This window comes from Molossus molossus, unplaced genomic scaffold (assembly GCF_014108415.1).
Source record: "Molossus molossus isolate mMolMol1 unplaced genomic scaffold, mMolMol1.p scaffold_m16_p_21, whole genome shotgun sequence".
In the NCBI taxonomy this organism is placed as follows: domain Eukaryota; kingdom Metazoa; phylum Chordata; class Mammalia; order Chiroptera; family Molossidae; genus Molossus; species Molossus molossus.
In genome coordinates, this window is record NW_023425357.1 from 17,774,380 (window position 1) to 17,791,977 (window position 17,598).

At 48.2% G+C, this 17,598-nt stretch overlaps 1 protein-coding gene across 18 annotated transcripts in view; it reads left to right on the top strand.

Annotated features, from left to right (window-relative positions):
* Positions 1 to 17,598, top strand: part of ANKRD11 (ankyrin repeat domain 11) — a 230,768-nt gene that overhangs the window by 211,594 nt on the left and 1,576 nt on the right. For 13 of the 18 annotated variants that reach the window (XM_036275401.1, XM_036275400.1, XM_036275398.1 and 10 more), the window contains 4 exons: positions 416 to 7,050; positions 12,996 to 13,094; positions 13,179 to 13,322; positions 15,652 to 15,744. In XM_036275401.1, the coding sequence (XP_036131294.1) occupies positions 416 to 7,050; positions 12,996 to 13,094; positions 13,179 to 13,322; positions 15,652 to 15,744 (6,971 nt within the window). Of the gene's footprint in view, positions 1 to 415; positions 7,051 to 7,768; positions 7,837 to 12,995; positions 13,095 to 13,178; positions 13,323 to 15,651; positions 15,745 to 17,598 lie in introns of those variants that run through there. The other 5 variants (XM_036275409.1, XM_036275413.1, XM_036275411.1 and 2 more) reach the window with 3 other exon arrangements.

Genomic DNA, 17,598 nt, shown 5'->3' on the forward strand with positions numbered 1-17,598 from the left:
GGGTCGGGTCATGGGAGTGGGAGCAGGGTGTGTGACACTAACGGGGTCTAAGTCTCCCAGTTCTGCTGTGACGTCAAAGGCAATGTTGACTCTTACCTGCAGATCAGCACACCGGGTCCCAGCCTCCTAGACTACCTGGCACTTACAGGAACTTCTGGACTGTGAGGACCTGGGGTTTCAGTACCAAAAAAGCCTGCAGGCTTATAAGATGCCAGCCTGTCTTTGCGCAAACCTTTTTTTTGGATGGCCTCAGATTTCACTAACTCAAGTGAAATGCTTCTCTGGGAGGGGGATCCCTTCTAATCCTAGGGGTGACCAAGTGCTTGGGGAGGCCTTTCTGTAGAGAGCTTTCCCCTGTCCATGTATGCAAGAGTTTTGAACCTGCTTCTCACATCTTTCTCCTTATTTCCAACAGAGAGCTCAGAAGAGGAAGATGCCCCATCATTTGCACCTTCTAGTTCAGTTGATGGAAATAACACGGACTCTGAGTTTGAAAAAGGCCTAAAGCACAAGGCTAAGAATCCAGAGCCCCAGAAAATTGTAACCCCTGTCAAGGACGAGTATGAGTTTGACGAGGATGATGAGCAGGACAGAGTCCCTCCAGTGGATGACAAACACTTACTGAAAAAGGATTACAGAAAAGAGACTAAATCAAATAGTTTTATTTCTATACCCAAAATGGAAGTGAAAAGTTACACTAAAAATAACACGATTGCACCAAAGAAAGCAGCTCATCGCATCTTGTCAGACACGTCAGATGAGGAGGACATTGGAGTCACTGTGGGAACAGGAGAGAAGCTGAGACTTTCTGCACACACAATTTTGCCTAGTAATAAAACACGGGAGTCTTCTAATTCTAAGCAGCAGAAGGAAAAAAATAAAGTGAAAAAGAAGCGAAAGAAAGAAACAAAAGGCAAAGAAGTGCGGTTTGGGAAAAGGAGCGACAAATTCTGTTCTTCCGAGTCAGAGAGCGAGTCCTCTGAGAGTGGCGAGGACGATGGCGACTCGGTGGGGAGCTCTGGCTGCCTCAAGGAGTCCCCATTGGTGCTGAAGGACCCCTCCCTGTTCAGTTCCCTGTCTGCTTCCTCCACCTCATCTCATGGGAGCTCTGCTACCCAGAAGCATAACCCCAGCCACACAGACCAGCATGCCAAGCACTGGCGGACAGACAATTGGAAAACCATTTCTTCTCCTGCCTGGTCAGAGGTCAGCTCCTTATCAGACTCCACGAGAACGAGACTGACCAGTGAGTCTGACTGCTCCTCCGAGGGCTCCAGTGTGGAGTCACTAAAGCCAGTGAGGAAGAGGCAGGAGCATAGGAAGCGGGGCAGCCTGCAGAGTGCTCTGTCGGAGAAGAAGAGCTTCCATCCCAGTGTGGATGGTGTCATTCCCAAGTTAGACAAGGAGGGGAAAGTGGTCAAGAAACATAAAACAAAACACAAACACAAAAACAAGGAGAAAGGACTGTGTTCAGTCAGTCAGGAACTCAAATTGAAAAGTTTCACTTATGAATATGAGGACTCCAAGCAAAGGTCAGACAAAGCTATACTTTTAGACAATGACATTTCCACTGAAAACAAGTTAAAAGTATTAAAGCACGATAGAGACCACTTTAAGAAAGAAGAGAAGCTTAACAAAATGAAGTCGGAAGAAAAAGAATGGCTCTTTAAAGATGACATAATAAAGGTCTCCAAAGATGAAAAGTCACTCAAGAGAATCAAAGACACGAACAAAGATGTTAGCAGGTCTTTCCGAGAAGAGAAGGATCGTTCAAATAAAGCAGAAAAGGAGAAATTAGTGAAGGAAAAGTCTCCAAAAGAGGAAAAACTGAAACTATACAAAGAGGAAAGAAAGAAAAAGTCCAAGGACAGGCCCTCAAAATTAGAGAAAAAGAATGATTTTAAAGAGGACAAGATTTCAAAAGAGAAGGAAAAGACTTTCAAAGAAGATAAAGACAAACCTAAAAAAGAAAAAATTTACAGGGAAGATTCTGCTTTTGATGAATATTGTAACAAAAGTCAGTTTCTGGAGAATGAAGACACCAAATTTAGTCTTTCTGATGATCAGCAAGATCGGTGGTTTTCTGACTTGTCTGATTCATCCTTTGACTTCAAAGGGGAAGATAGTTGGGATTCTCCAGTGACAGACTATAGAGACATTAAAAATGACTCTGTGGCCAGACTGATCTTAGAAACCGTGAAAGAGGACAGTAAGGAGAAGAAGAGGGAAAACAAAAGCAGGGAGAAGCGAGACTACAGTGAAAAACGAAGCGACAAAGATGCTTTCTTTAGAAAGAAAGACAGGGACTATCTGGATAAAAACTCTGAGAAGAGAAAAGACCAAATTGAAAAGCATAAAAGTATCCCCAGCTACCTTTCAGAAAAGGACAAAAAGAGGAGAGAGTCTGCTGAAGGTGGACGAGACAGAAAGGACAGGGATTTGAGCGACATCTGCAGGGACAGGAAGGACCCTTTTGAGAGCACCAAGGAGCGGAAAGATGGCCGAGTGAAGGCTGAGGAGGCATACCGGGAGGACCTGAAGGAGTACAGCTGTGAAAGCGTATTCAAGGACAGGTCTGACTGTGACTTTGGGAAGAATCTGGAGCCTTGGGAAAGACATCATCCAGTGAGAGAAAAGGAGAAAAAAGACTGCCTTGAGAAGGAGAAGAAGGAAAAAATAAAATTAGAAAAATATAAAGATAAGTCCAGTGACAAAGATAAAAGTGAAAAGTCTATCCTTGAAAAATGTCAGAAGGACAAAGAATTTGATAAATGTTTTAAAGAGAAGAAAGATACTAAAGAAAAACATAAAGATGTACATAGTAAAGACAAGGAAAGAAAAACATCTCTTGACCAAGTTAAAGAAAAAAAGGAGAAAAATTTCCCTGGAATTATCTCAGAAGACTTCTCTGAAAAAAAAGATGAAAAAAAGAGTAAAGAGAAAAGTTGGTATATTGCAGATATATTCACAGATGAAAGTGAAGATGAAAAAGATGATTATACAGCAAGTGGATTCAAAATTGGAGAAGCCAGTGAAGTGCAGAGGGTGGACAGCCTCCAGGAAAAAGATGACGGGAGGGAGCCATACCCCTCAGACAGACACCGGAAGCACTCTGTTGACAGGCAGCACTTGGAGAAGCAGAAAGAGAAAGAACTCAAAGAAAAGAAAAAGGAAAAAGGAACCACAGAAGGGGCGAAAGACAAGAAAGAAAAAATCTTTGAAAAGCACAAAGAGAAGAAGGATAAAGAGTCTACTGAAAAATATAAGGATAGGAAAGACCGAACTTCAGTTGATTCTACTCAGGAAAAGAAAAACAAACAGAAGCCCTCCGAGAAAGTGGAGAAGAAACCCTCTGCTGAAGACAAGGCCAAAAGCAGGCACAGGGAGAGACCGGACAAGGAGCACTGCAGAGAGAGAAAGGCATCAAAAAGTGCTGAGGTGGAGAAGAGCCTGCTGGAAAAGTTGGAGGAAGAAGCTCTGCATGAGTACAGAGAAGACTCCAACGACAAGATCAGTGAGGTGTCCTCCGACAGTTTCACGGACCGAGGGCAGGACCCTGGCCTGAGTGCCCTCCTGGAGGTGTCTTTCACTGAGCCTCTGGAGGAGAGGGTCAAGGAAAATTGCCCACAGGAGAAGTTGAAAGAGAAAGAAAGGCACAGGCACTCCTCATCCTCATCCAAGAAAAGCCATGATAGAGAGAGAGGCAAGAAAGAAAAATCAGAGAAAAAAGAAAAGAGCGATGACTACAAGGACATTGGCAGTAAGAAGGACTCCAGCCAGTATGAAAAGGATTTCTTGGATGCTGATGCTTATAGTATTTCTTACAGTACAAAAACTGACATAGAAGATGAATTAGATAAAACCATTGAATTGTTTTCTACTGAAAAGAAAGATAAAAATGATTCTGAAAGAGAACCTTCTAAGAAAATAGAAAAGGAACTAAAACCTTATGGATCTAGTGCCATCAGCATCCTAAAAGAGAGGAAGAGACGAGAGAAGCACCGAGAGAAGTGGAAAGACGAGAAGGAGAGACACAGGGACAAGCATGGCGACGGGCTCCTGAGACATCACAAAGATGAGCACAAGCCTGCAGTCAAGGACAAGGACAGTTCTCCAAGTTCCTTTAAAGATAAAGCCAAGGATGAAAGCCTGAAACTCAGTGAGACCAAACTGAAGGAGAAATTCAAAGAAAACTTAGAGAAAGAAAAAGGCGACTCTGTGAAGATCAGCAATGGAAACGATAAGTTACCACTGTCTAAAGACCCGGGCAAGAAAGATGTCAGGCCCAGAGAGAAGCTTCTGGGAGACGGCGATTTGATGATGACCAGCTTTGAGAGAATGCTCTCCCAGAAAGATCTGGAGATTGAAGAACGCCACAAACGGCACAAAGAAAGAATGAAACAGATGGAGAAGATGAGGCACAGGTCTGGAGACCCAAAGCTCAAGGAGAGGATGAAGCCAGGTGAGGACATGCGGAAGAAGAGTCTGGATGTCCCTCCAAAGAAGCCGCTGGGCCTGGACCCTGCCCTTAAAGACAAAAAGCTCAAGGAGTCGGCTCCTGCCTCATTAGTTCCTGAGCATAAGCCCCACCCAGGACCAGGTGTGGACGCCAGAGACTGGTTGGCAGGACCTCATATGAAAGAGATCTTGCCTGCTTCTCCCAGGCCTGACCAGAACCGGCCCACTGGGGTGCCCACCCCCGCGTCTGTGGTGTCTGGCCCCAGCTACGAGGAGGCGATGCACACACCCAGAACCCCATCCTGCAGCGCTGAAGACTATGCTGACCTCATATTTGACTGTACAGATCCCCCGCCTGTCTCTAGCACTGCTGCCAGCGCCTGCTCTCCCTCCTTCTTTGATAGATTCTCTGTGGCAGCGGGTGGGATTTCAGAAACCCCAAGCCAGACACCAACAAGGCCTCTGTGCACAAACCTTTATCGTTCAGTCTCTGTCGATATCAGGAGGACTCCTGAAGAAGAATTCAGCATTGGGGACAAGCTGTTCAGACAGCAGAGTGTCCCTACTGCATCCAGTTACGACTCACCAGGGCAGCACTTGGAGGACAAGGCCCCTGTACCCCCAGGTCCCACAGAGAAGTTCGCCTGCTTGTCTCCGGGGTACTACTCCCCAGACTATGGCATCCCTTCCCCTAAGGTAGACACTCTGCACTGCCCGCCCACAGCTGTGGTTACCACCACCCCCTCCCCAGAGGGTGCCTTCTCTGGTTTACAAGCAAAGTCCCCCACATCGCACAGAGATGATCTTTTGGCCCCATCCATGGAGGGGGCCCTTCCCCCTGACTTGGGCATTCCCCTGGATGCCACAGAGGACCAGCAGGCCACCGCTGCCATCATCCCCCCAGAGCCCAGCTACCTGGAGCCCCTGGATGAGGGTCCCTTCAGCACGGTAATCACAGAGGAGCCGGTTGAGTGGGCTCATCCTGCTACCTCAGAGCAGGGCCTCTCTTCCAGCCTAATCGGGAATGCCCCCGAAAACCCTGTCAGCTGGCCCATGGGGCCAGACCTTATGCTTAAGTCTCCACAGAGATTCCCAGAGTCCCCAAAACATTTCTGCCCTGCTGAGTCTCTCCACCCTGCTGCCCCTGGGCCCTTTGGCACCACAGAGCCCCCTTACCCAGTCTCCCCTGTCCCATACCCTCTGTCTGTCCCTGAGCCAGGACTTGAGGAAGTCAAAGATGCCTCTGCAGAAGCAATCCCGGCCACCATCTCCACTGCAGAAGAACCAGCCCCTTTCACCCCTTCCTCCAGGCTGGAGTCCTTCTTTAGTAACTGCAAGTCGCTTCCTGAAGCACCCCCTGATGTGCCCCCAGAGCCTGTGTGTCTGACCACTGTTGCTCAGGTGGAGGCTCTGGGTTCTCTGGAAAATACCTTCCTGGAAAATGGCCACAGTCTCTCTGCCCTCAGCCAGGTGGAGCCAGTGCCCTGGCCCGATGCCTTTGCCAACTCTGAGGACGACCTGGACCTGGGGCCCTTCTCACTGCCAGAGCTTCCTCTGCAAACTAAAGATGTTTCTGATGTCGAAACAGAACCTGTAGAAGAGAGTCCTCTTGTTCCTCCAGAAAGTACTCCTGCAGGGGCCCCCCTGGTCCTGAACAGTGGGGATGTGGCTACATCAGCTGCTGAGGAACAGCTTGTGCTGTCTCCTGATCAGGCAGCTACCCAGCTCCCTGCTGAGCCTGAGGCCGAGCCCGAGCCCTCAGAGGGGCCAAAGCCAGACATGATTCTGGAAGCCACAGTGGAATCAGAGGCTGTGTCGGAGGGGAGGGCCCCTGAAGCCTCCGACTCCAGCCTGGGGCTCACTCCAGCACCCCCAGAACAGCATCCATCAGGTAGTGGAGATGAGGCGGAGGGTCCAGACCCCTTGGCAGCATCCCACAGCACACCTGAGCCTTCTGGGGATGGCCCTGCACAGGCACAGGTGGTGAACGGGGCTGTCCCCCATGACAATGCTGGGCTTGAGGGGCCTCCAGGAAGTGTCCAGCCCGAAACTACAGAACCAGAACCCAGACCCACAGCTGAAGCCCCGAAGGCCCCCAAAGTGGAGGAGATCCCCCAGCGCATGACCAGGAACCGGGCTCAGATGCTGGCCAACCAGAACAAGCAGAGCTCACCTCCTTCTGAGAAGGAACCTGCCCCTGCCCCTACTCCCAGAGCGAAGGGTCGAGGCTCTGAGGAGGAGGACCCCCAGGCCCAGCACCCACGTAAACGCCGCTTCCAGCGCTCTAGCCAGCAGCTGCAGCAGCATATGAACACGTCCACGCAACAGACACGGGAGGTGATCCAGCAGACACTGGCAGCCATCGTCGATGCCATAAAGCTGGATGATATTGAGCCCTACCACAGTGACAGATCCAACCCGTACTTTGAATACTTACAGATAAGGAAGAAGATCGAGGAGAAGCGAAAGATCCTCTGCTACATCACCCCACAGGCACCCCAGTGCTATGCTGAGTATGTCACCTATACAGGCTCCTACCTCCTAGACGGCAAACCACTCAGCAAGCTGCACATCCCTGTGGTGAGTGCCAAGGTGGGGCCCTGGCCCCTGAGGGTGCCAGTTGACTGGGGTCAAGACCCTGTTTGCTGTATGTCTGAATGCAAATGCCAAACTGTTGGGATGCCAGAGCTTAAAGTGAGTGTGGTGCCATCCTGGGGACCACCCTCCAACATGGAGTTACATGTTGACACAGCCCCTCTGGGTCAGAAGAATCATTTGCTTTCCTCTTTGTCATTCATCATTTTTCCTATGTCATTTCCCCATCCACTGCCTGACTGGGTCACTGAGTGCCCTTGGTTCCATGCCCATCCCCTCTTGACTGTCACCCAGCTCCTTCTCTGCAGAACATCTAGAGCCAACCCTGGTTTTGCTCAGTCCCTAATCTCCCTCATGTCCTCACCTGGGACTGTAGCTGACCAAGGTCCCCACCTCCATGTCGGGCACACCTGCACAACATTCCCCCGTTCTGTAGCTCAGTGTCTCTTCTCAACTTCTCCCTTTTTTCCCCCCACATAAATGTTCGTAGTTTATTAGGCCTCTCATGAAAAATCTGCATAGTCACCACAGATAAAGTCATTAAAGAATCTTTGCTCCTTCTGTTGTCCAATCTCCAGCTCACTTTTTGCAGCACCATCATTGGAAAGTCCCCAGCTTTCTTCACTCTGTTCTTGCATTCCTTTCTGTTTTCTTCTTATACAGGCCATCATTTGTAAGTCTATGTTTGGGTTTATTTTTCTTTGCATAATCCTAGGAATCATATCATGCCAGCTGTCTTGACACCAGCAAAATGGGTTCTGAATCTACACACAATGACATCTGGTATGATTTTATATGTTTTGGCTAGTTTTCCCCAAATTTGTCTTAGGTATTATTGCCTTCCCAGGATGAAGGACGTCAATGACCATTTGTTTCTGCTGAAGTAGTAGTCTGTTGGTCATGAATATCCTGGTCCGCACAGTTAGCTGTCATTAATGATGGCGACCAATCTTCAAGCAGCCAAGAAGAAAAAGAGCTCTTCTCAACGTGTTTTAATAGCTAAAGGCCTCCATGGGGATGTATGGCCTGGTTCCAACCCTGGCCCCTCACCCTTAAACTCCTCCACACCTCTTGTCCTGGTTCCCAGCAGCTTCATGTTACTGACCTGAGGCTAGGCCTCAGCTGTCATCACACTGGAGTCCTAAGTAACCCTGGCACCTTTGCCACCTCCTTAAAGCACACCCTTCATTGCGCTTCCAGGTTTCTCTACCCAGTGGGCCTGTCCTCAGTCAGCACCCCACCTGTCTCTTGGCACTGAACCCAGTGCCTCCATCCCCTTTTATCTGTCCCATTTTCTTGGTGGCTCACCCTTCACCCTGACCTGTTGACTCTGTGTCTGTGCAGATGTGACACACCCTTATCCTCATGCCTATGTCTAGGCCATCAGCAAATCCATCTATATGGGGTTCTGCAGGCCAGCTGACCCCACTCCACCCTCTCACCTAGGCCAGCTCCTGCTTCCTCCTCGCCCACTGAGGTTTGTTCTCAGCACAGCAGGCAAAGCGATCCTTTTATAGTGTAGCCAGATCTCTGTCCTCCTCTGTTCAGCCACAGCCTTCTTGGCCTTTGAGGATTCTAGCCTAATGTGCTCCCCAGGGATTGCCTGTTCACACAGTATGCAGTTACTGACTTTCTTCACCCCCTTGAAGAAAAGCCAGGACTTCTGTTTGATTTGTCTATTAGACCCAGAATGAACCTCAGTCACAGCTGTTGAAAGGATGCTGGTCGAGGTGAGCTAATTCCCTGGGGCTTGAGGAAGGCCCACAGCATGTAGCCCACATAACCAGTCTTGGAGGGAACTTCCTGTCCCAAAGGAAGGTCATGTTGGATTCATGTGTTCTGCTGTCAGACCTTGGTGTTCCCAAACTCAGTATCTGTGCTGGCTCTCCATCAGGTTGAAAGCTCAGCTAACCAGGACTGGCACCCAGTGTCTTTTGCATGAGGGCAAGTGGCTCTGAGTATCAGGTTCGGTGGCTAAGGCATGGAGCACAGCCTCCACTGGGACCACCACCCTCCTTGCCCTGCCCAGTACTTTGTTTCCAGGGAGCAAGGCTAGCTTTGAACCCAGCAGGATGTCACTCTCCCTTCTGGTACACTAACCACTCTAGGGAGAAGGGACTGAGGCAACTCTGCCTTTGTCTGGCCTGGGAAGATCCAGCTGCTTGGCTTCATCTAGGTTACTAGATTCAGAAAAATGTGGCCTAAGATTTGTTTGATGAGACCTTTTGTTTTGTTGTTTAAATTTTTGTTACCAAAATAAAAGTACCATGACCACCATACAAAGTTTAGGAAATAAAACAGTTGAAGTCACTGTACTCCTGCTATCCAGGGTTCACCCTGTCAGTGTCTGCATTTTTACTTCTGTATTCATGTCTTTCTAGAACGGGTGGGGAACCTTTTTTTCTGCCAAGGGCCACTTGGATATTTATAACATCATTCATGGGCCATACAAAATTATCAACTTAAAAATCATTCTCTACATTTGGTCAGGCAAATTTGGTGAGGTATGTGATGTTAGCTGGTATTGATTTCTCAGACCTTTTGCAGCCCATGGGCCAGACGTCTCCTTCCCCTACCCCCTTTCCCCGGTCCTAGTCCTAGAAGAAAGCTCTGTATTACTTCCTGTTACCACATAATTGAGTACCCAGGCTGTTAGGTAAGGGCAAGCAGAGATCAAGCATTCCTGGATACCAGGCCAGAGGCTGAGGCCTTGTTCCAGCAGCTGTGCCACCAGGTCTTGATGCTTTCTCTTGAGTATCTGGAAATGGTGGTGCCTTAGAAACACTAAAACTCAAAAACGAGAAAGGCTTACACCTAGATGTGCCACTGTATTTGTCTCCTCACCTGGTACCACCTATGGGCAGCCCAGGTAGAGTCGGAAGAAGAAGGAACAGCAGGGCCCCTGTGGGGCTGGGTCCTTTGAGGCAAAGGGGTTGGAGCAGGGCCTGATTAGGTGAGGTGTGCCACTGAAGAGACTGACTAGATGTTCTAATGTGTTGAGTTAATTTTAGACTGACAAAAGTTGAAAGCACAGGGTGTATGTATGCTGCTCACAGGGCCCTGGGATGCTGCATCTCCTGGGTCTCCTGAGCTGTGTTGGTCACCCTCTCCTTGTCTTCCTTGAAAGGCACAGTTTGATAACACTTTTGAGGAATATTGATTAGGTTATTGGTTTTACGTCCACGACTGGACTGAGAGACGTTTTTAGTGAGAATGCACAGATGTGACATGAGGACTTGATGCATCGTGTCTGATTCTTGATGTCAGCAGTCCCATCGTGGTGACAGTGATTCAAGTCTCCTAGGCATCTCCACTGTGTAGTTACTGTTTTTCCCTTCATAGTTGATAAATATCTTGGAGAAAGTACTTTGAGACTCCAAGTCCTATTTTCCTTGAACTTTTGCCCACCGATTTTAGTCTCTTTAGTATATCTTGTGTGCAGCAGTCATTCCTGTGGTGTTGGCCTAATGCTGATATTCTATTTCTCTCTCTTTCTATGTTTATTGATTGGAATGCTCCTGTAATCCAATGTGAATCACCATTACTTATTTTGTGTGCAAATTGTTCCAGCATTGGCTATTAGGAACTCTTTTAGGTTGTCCCATCTTTCTGAATGTGCTCTCACTTTACAGCCTCACAAGATGTTCCAGCTGAGCCCTGTTATTAACCATGTGGTTCTGTCTAGTGAGAATGGTGATTAGAAACCAGGTCCTGAGTGACACAGCCAGGCAAAGAGTGTTACTCTATCCCCCCGATCTGGTCTTCATCGAAACTTCTACTTCATCCTGTGCTTGCATCTTCCTTCTTTGAGAGAGAGACTAGGTGCTTTTTTTAAATTTTATTTTTTGAATCCTCACCTGAGGATATTTTCCTATTTATCTTCAGATAGAACGGGAGGGAGAGAGAAACATCGATGTGAGAAGGACACATTGGTTGCCTTCTGCATGACTCTGACCGGGGCTGGGGACAAACCACAACCAAGGTACATTCCCTTGGCCTGAATCGAACCCATGACTCACTGGTCCATGGGCCAACACTCTACCACTGAGCCAAACCAGCCAGGGCGAGACTAGGTGCTTCTTTTTTTTATTTTTTATCCTCCCCAGAGGATATTTTTACATTTATCTTCAGACAGAGTGGGATGAGGAGAGAGAGAATGAGAAACATCAATGTGAGAGAGACACATTGGTTGCCACCCGCATGACCCCAATCGGGGCGGGGGAGTGAACCCTAACCAAGGTATGTGCAATTGGCCGGAATCGAACCCAGGACTGTTTGGTCCACAGGCCGACATTCTAACCACTGAGCCAAATTGGCCAGGGTGGTTCTTCTTACTTGTGATGTGTTCACTCCTAGTGTACGTGTCTTTTTCACAAGCACTGGCCCACCCATGAAATGCCTGCACTGGTTAGAAGGTAGCCTTTGTGCCCTAGCCGGTCTGGCTCAGCAGTTAGAGCATCAGCCCATGGACCAGAGAGTCGTGAGTTTGATTCTGGTCAGGGGCGTGTACCTTGGTTGTGGTTCTGTCCCCGGCCCTGGTCAGGGGCGTGCAGGAGGCAACCATTTGATGTGTTTCTCTAACATTGATATTTCTCACTCTCTCTGTGCCTCCCTCTGTCCCTCCCATTCTATCTAAAGATAATGGAAAAATATCCTCCGGTGAGGATTTAAAAAAAAAAAGAGCCTTTGTGAGTAGTTCTGGTCTTTCGCCTCATGATCTCTTTTCAAGTGACCCAGGTGAGCACTCTCTTCCCCTCACTCTGACCCCACTAGATCAGTCAGGCTCTATTGACATGTGTTCCATGTTGGCATCTGCATCCCATTTGGTGTTAGGGTTTATGTGAGAGACATGAAACCTCACTACTTTAAATTTTTTTTTTTTTTATCTTCAGATGAAGGGAGAGAGGGAGGAAGAGAGAGAAAACATCAGTGTGAGAGAGAGACATCGACTGGTTGCCACCCATACAACCCCAGCCGGGGCCAGGGACAAACTGCAACAGAGGTATGTGCCCGTAGTGGGAACCGAACCCAGGACTCTCTGGTCTGCGGGCCAACGCTCTAACTGCTGAGCCAAACTGGCCAGGGCTAAGTATGTTTTCATTAATTTTTTAGAGAGAGAGATAGAAACAAATATGAGAGAGAAACATCGACTGGCTGCTTCCTGCACACCTCCTATTAGTCGAGCCTGCAACCCAGGCATGTGCCCTAACTGGGAATCGAACTGGGGCCTCTCAGTCCATGGGACAATGCTCACTGAGCCACACCGGCTGGACGAAACCTCACTATTAATAAAGGAAAAAGCCCGGCGTCCACCTCCTCTACCCTGCTTGCTCCTCCTTCTTTGTCCTATTTGTTCTGCACAGACAGCACAGCATATGTGTTCTTGATCTTTTGTTGTTGTTGTTAATCTTTACATGAGGATATTTTTCCATTGAGTTTCTAGATAGAGTGGAAGGGAAGGAGGGAGAAACAGAAAGAGAAACATTAATGTGAGAGAGATACATTGATTGGTTGCCTCCTGCAGAGGATCTAACCTGCAACCCAGGTACTTACCCTTGACCAGGAATTGAACCCAAGACCCTCTGGTCTGCAGGCCGATGCTCTAACCTTTGAACCAAACCAGCCAGGGCAATCTCTTCTTTCTTAAATGAAGGGTAGCAGTGTAGACACTCTGTGCTTTACTTTTTACACTTCACACTTCTCTGGAACTCATTCCCCCTCATTCTTTTTCATAGCTGTGTGGTGCCCCTTTCGGGACCTGGGTCCAATCCATTGTTCATTCACCTGCTCTCTTGCATACAAACATCTAGTTTTTCTAGGGAATTACCTGGTGCACCTGTATTTCATGTGATCAAAGATGTATTTTCAGGGTAGACTTGGTCAGTGCTGGCGTAGGTTCCCAGCCTCCACTAACCCTTCCCTCTCACCTTTTGTGACTGCAGATTGCACCCCCTCCCTCCTTGGCAGAACCCCTGAAGGAGCTATTCAAGCAGCAGGAGGCTGTGAGGGGGAAGCTGCGGCTGCAGCACAGCATTGAGCGGGTAAGAAGTCTTGAGTTCAGGGACTGTGGGCCTAGAATAAATCTGGCCATGTTAGGGTTGGCTCATATGATTTCTGTCCTTCAGGAAAAGCTTATCGTCTCCTGTGAACAGGAGATCCTGCGGGTTCACTGCCGGGCAGCGAGGACCATTGCAAACCAGGCTGTGCCATTCAGCGCCTGCACCATGCTGCTGGACTCTGAGGTCTACAATATGCCTCTGGAAAGCCAGGTCAGTGGTCACCAAGGCTGTACACTCACACTTGTCTCCTAAGAAAAGCTGGGCCTTCCAGACTTTGGCTACACACATAAGCAGGAGCAGGAAACACCCACATCCCACAAACTACTCTGATCATATGAGCAGGTCTGCCTTTGAGACAGAGGAGGCACGGGTAATCAGACAGCAGTACATGAGAAGCTGTGTGAGTTCTTTGAGGCCCCATTCCAGAGTCCTCATGAGCAAAGGCTGTTAGATCACTGGGTTGGGCTGGGCCTTAGTTTCAGTTACTTTTGAAGAGTTAAATTTTCCTCTAAAACATATATATGATTAGGATTAGCAGCACCAAGAGCTGCTGCATCAATAGCCTTCTGCAGCAAAGACCCCATAAGGAGGCTCTCATGCTGGGAACAGTAGTGTCCTTGCACCAACATGGTGACAGTGGCAGCAAGGCCCTCAGCCAAGGGCCAAGAAGTGTGGGAGCCTAGGGCTGCCTAGCATAGCAGTGGTTCCCCTCCCCATTCCCCATGGCCCTGTTGGAACTTACCTGCAGGTCTGGTATAGGCTGGGCAGCAGCGCCTACAGCACTGCCCATCTGCTCTCCAGAGTGGTCCTGCCTCATCCCTCTCAGCTGGTCATCCTGGCTCCCCTCACCCCCAGTGTTAGATTTGTCCCATATGGTGGTCATAATACCCTTTCCTTCCCCCACCCAACCTGACCTGTCACTAAACATTTGGGTGCCCCTGCCTCTGTGGTCTGTGGGTTTCCCCACCTTTGTCTGCTAGGGTGCAAGACTCTGCCATTAAGTATCTCTGCCTGCTACTGACTCCCAGCTTCAGTTGTTTTCAGCTGCTTCTTGATCAGTCCATGGACACGGTTAAGATTTAACCTGTGCAGAGTGGGTTCTCATGTCCCCCATTGTCCATCTGGAGCCTGGCTGCTTCTCCCACCCCCTGCTGCCTGCCACACTCAGGCTTGGCCTTCTGAGGCTGTCTGCCCTGGGCTTTACTCCCCAGTTTATTCTCTTCCCCAGCAACCACTGTGACTTTTTTAGAAACAACCCAGTGTGCATCATTCTGGGCCCGCCCTCTTCTTCTTGGCCTTGTGCCCTTGCTCATGTTGACTTTCCTAGAACATGACTGTTCTCTGGGCCTCTCCTGCTACCCCCTTCCCTGTTCAGGCTTTGGTGCTAAGTCCCCTACTGACAGATATCCCTCCTGGCCCCCTGGCTGGCATGAATTCCTGCTGTGTCCGGATCACATGGACCCCTGGGGTTCTGAGCAGCATTTCTGGTTTGGCTGTGGGGTAACATACACTGGTTCAGTGGTATTTAGTTTAAAAAAAAATGTTTATTAGTGCATTAAAGATTTTCCATTCATTTAACATACACTCTTTAAGGATGTATGTTTAAAAGTTTCCCCATCTAACATACTATGTATCATGACAAGTTTTTCCTAAAGCATAATATTTGTCAACAAACTGAAAAGTAAAATAATTTGGTTGGGGATCAAGTGATTACTTCAGAGTTAGGTGTTTGAAAGTTTTGCATCTAAAAGAAAAAACAAAGGGAATCTGCTGATCTTTAAAGGATTTCCTGCATTCCTTCTGCATGTCCAAGAGAGAAGGCCTCAGGCTGCAGCTTCTTCCCTTCAAAGATGTTTGGTGTGGGGCCTGGGCTCAGCCACCAGTGGTCAGTCATGCATGTATCTGTGGCTGAGAGACTTCCACATGTTCTCCTCAGCATGCCAACTACTCCAACTTCCCGGGAGAACCAGACAGCAGGAATCTGAAAACTACCTGCTCCATTGTATCCTGGTCCCTCCTGAGGTATCCCTGTTTGTAAACCGCAGTTCATCACAGGCCCTCAACCGCCTCAGGCCTCTCAAACATCCTTTACAAAGAAAAAAAATTACTTTCAGTGTTTACAAACAGAAGAAATGAAAACAGATGCCATCACCAGCTTTACCATGTGCCTATGTATTACCTCCAGAAGGAGTGTAGGCCAGAGTTAGAGGGCTTCCCAATGATGTTTCCTCTATGGGCAGCATAACAGACATGTGGAAAGCCCTCGTTGGGGGTCCCAAGTCACCCCCAGGGCAGCTTCACCACAGACAGCATCCAGAGAGCCCCACAGCCTCCTAGGCATATTACGCAAGCCATATGAGGAGGAGGAGGGGGACCAAGGGTCATACTGGTCTGTCCTTGATCATGATTACAATGTGTGGATTAAGGAATGAGGCTGCAGCTTTCATTCTTCACTGAGGAAGGAGGATTTGAAACGCCCTGCAGGTTTGCCTTCTCCCTTGTTCCCCTAGCAAACGCCCATATTTGATTTCTTCTCCAGGGGGACGAGAACAAGTCTGTGCGAGATCGGTTCAATGCCCGCCAGTTCATCTCCTGGCTCCAGGATGTGGATGACAAGTACGACCGCATGAAGGTGAGTGCACTGTACTTCCCCCCAAACTGCACCTGGGCTGGGAGCCCCCAGGAATCCACTGGGGCAGTGGGAGGCTGCTGGGTCCCATGTTTGGAGGTGACAGTTTCAGACTCTCTCTGAACCCAGCTGGTACTTTCAGGGTCTCCCCACCTCCATGTTGCTTCCTTAGAGTGTCTTCCCTCCTGTCCAGGTGTGCGGGAAGCAGCTCCTGTCACCAGCTGGCGGTCAGACCTCTGTAGGACCCCCACCTTGAGCCCTCCCTAAAGGTCACAGCACACACCCATCACCACTGTTCTAGATGTGCTGACCATTGCAGCAGGCCAGAGGATGGGTGGGAGATAGAAAGATTAGCAAGTAAGAAGCACATCCTCATCTTCAGCTGCTAGAGTTGTACATGGGGCCACTAATGAGGACCAGCCACAACACGTAATATGCCAGTTACAGAATTAACACACAAGTCAGCACCACCCAGGAAGCTCCATGAGGCAGGGCCGAGTGGGCTGTGCCTGCTGCTCTTCTCACTGAGAGCTACAGAGCTGGAGGGGAATCCAGAACTCCCCCATCCCAACCCTGTGTTACCTGTACTTGGAGAGTAAGACAGTGTTTCCAGGATGCCAGCCTTACCTGTGCCCCTTACCTCCATGACTCATGACCATGGTGCCACAGCAGTGCATACAGGTGCCACATGGGGTGGGAGCCCATGAATAGTGAGTCCATGTGGCATTTCAGGCTCTAGCATCTCGTCACAATGTGGGTGCAGGTGCAGCTCCAAGGTGATGTGCAGAGCCACACTACTGCTCTCCGTCAGCCATCAGCCAGGTTTGAAGGGAGCCACAGGGAAGACCTTCCTATAAACAGATTATTTTTAACCACAGTAAAATTAGACTTTGTACATTAAAAATGCCACATTAAGTCCAGTTTCCTTAATGTATGAAAAACTTACAAACTAGTAAGAAAAAAGTTGGATAGAAAAAGAAATTAGTGAAGAATGTAGTCAATAAACGAAGGAGATGAAGCAGCCACACCTTCATGAGGCCACGTTCTGTGTGATCATTCGTTTCAGAACCACAAGTTAAACTAGATCCTATTTAGAAGACAGCCTGCTGGCCTCCCCTGCATGTTCCTGCAGTTGGGGACAACTGTTATTTGGTAGTTTTGTAGGGTAAACGGTATCTGTCAAATTTCAGTGTGTGTTGGCCACCTAACCTAATAAGTTCCCATTAGTTGTGTAAAACAGGGATACATAAAAAAAAGTTCACTGGAACAACCCAATGAAATGGAAACCCAGAAGCCCATCAATAATTCTGTGATTAAATGGAGCGTGGGAATATCTGAAAATGGAAATACTACAAAATATTTTAAACTAGACAAACATGGGTATCTGAGCTGCTTCATGAAGCGGGTCCATCCTGAGGTCCAGACACATTCCAGCATACACGTGTGAAGACAGTTTAGAGACATGGCTGCCATACTGCAGCGCTCAGTGTTATTTCCAGAAGACTAAAGATGGAGGATTTTTATTCCCCCACTCACCTCACCGCCTCTCAACAACTTTTAAAAATATAATTATTTTAAAGCAAATTATAGTGATATTTTATTCTAAATATTTGTGTGCACATCTTAGAAAAGATTATTTTACTGTACAGTCACTGTAACATTAAGCTTTTTTAATCCAAAGTATAGTCTACTGTCTGCCCATGTTTACATTACCTTTGTTTCCAAAATGTGCCTAACCCCAGATCCACAGGTGCTACATCTGGTTATGTCCCATTTCAGTAATCCAGTGAATCATTATTTGTTTTTAACTTTGTACCTATTTATATTTAATAATATACCCATGAAGATGAAACACTT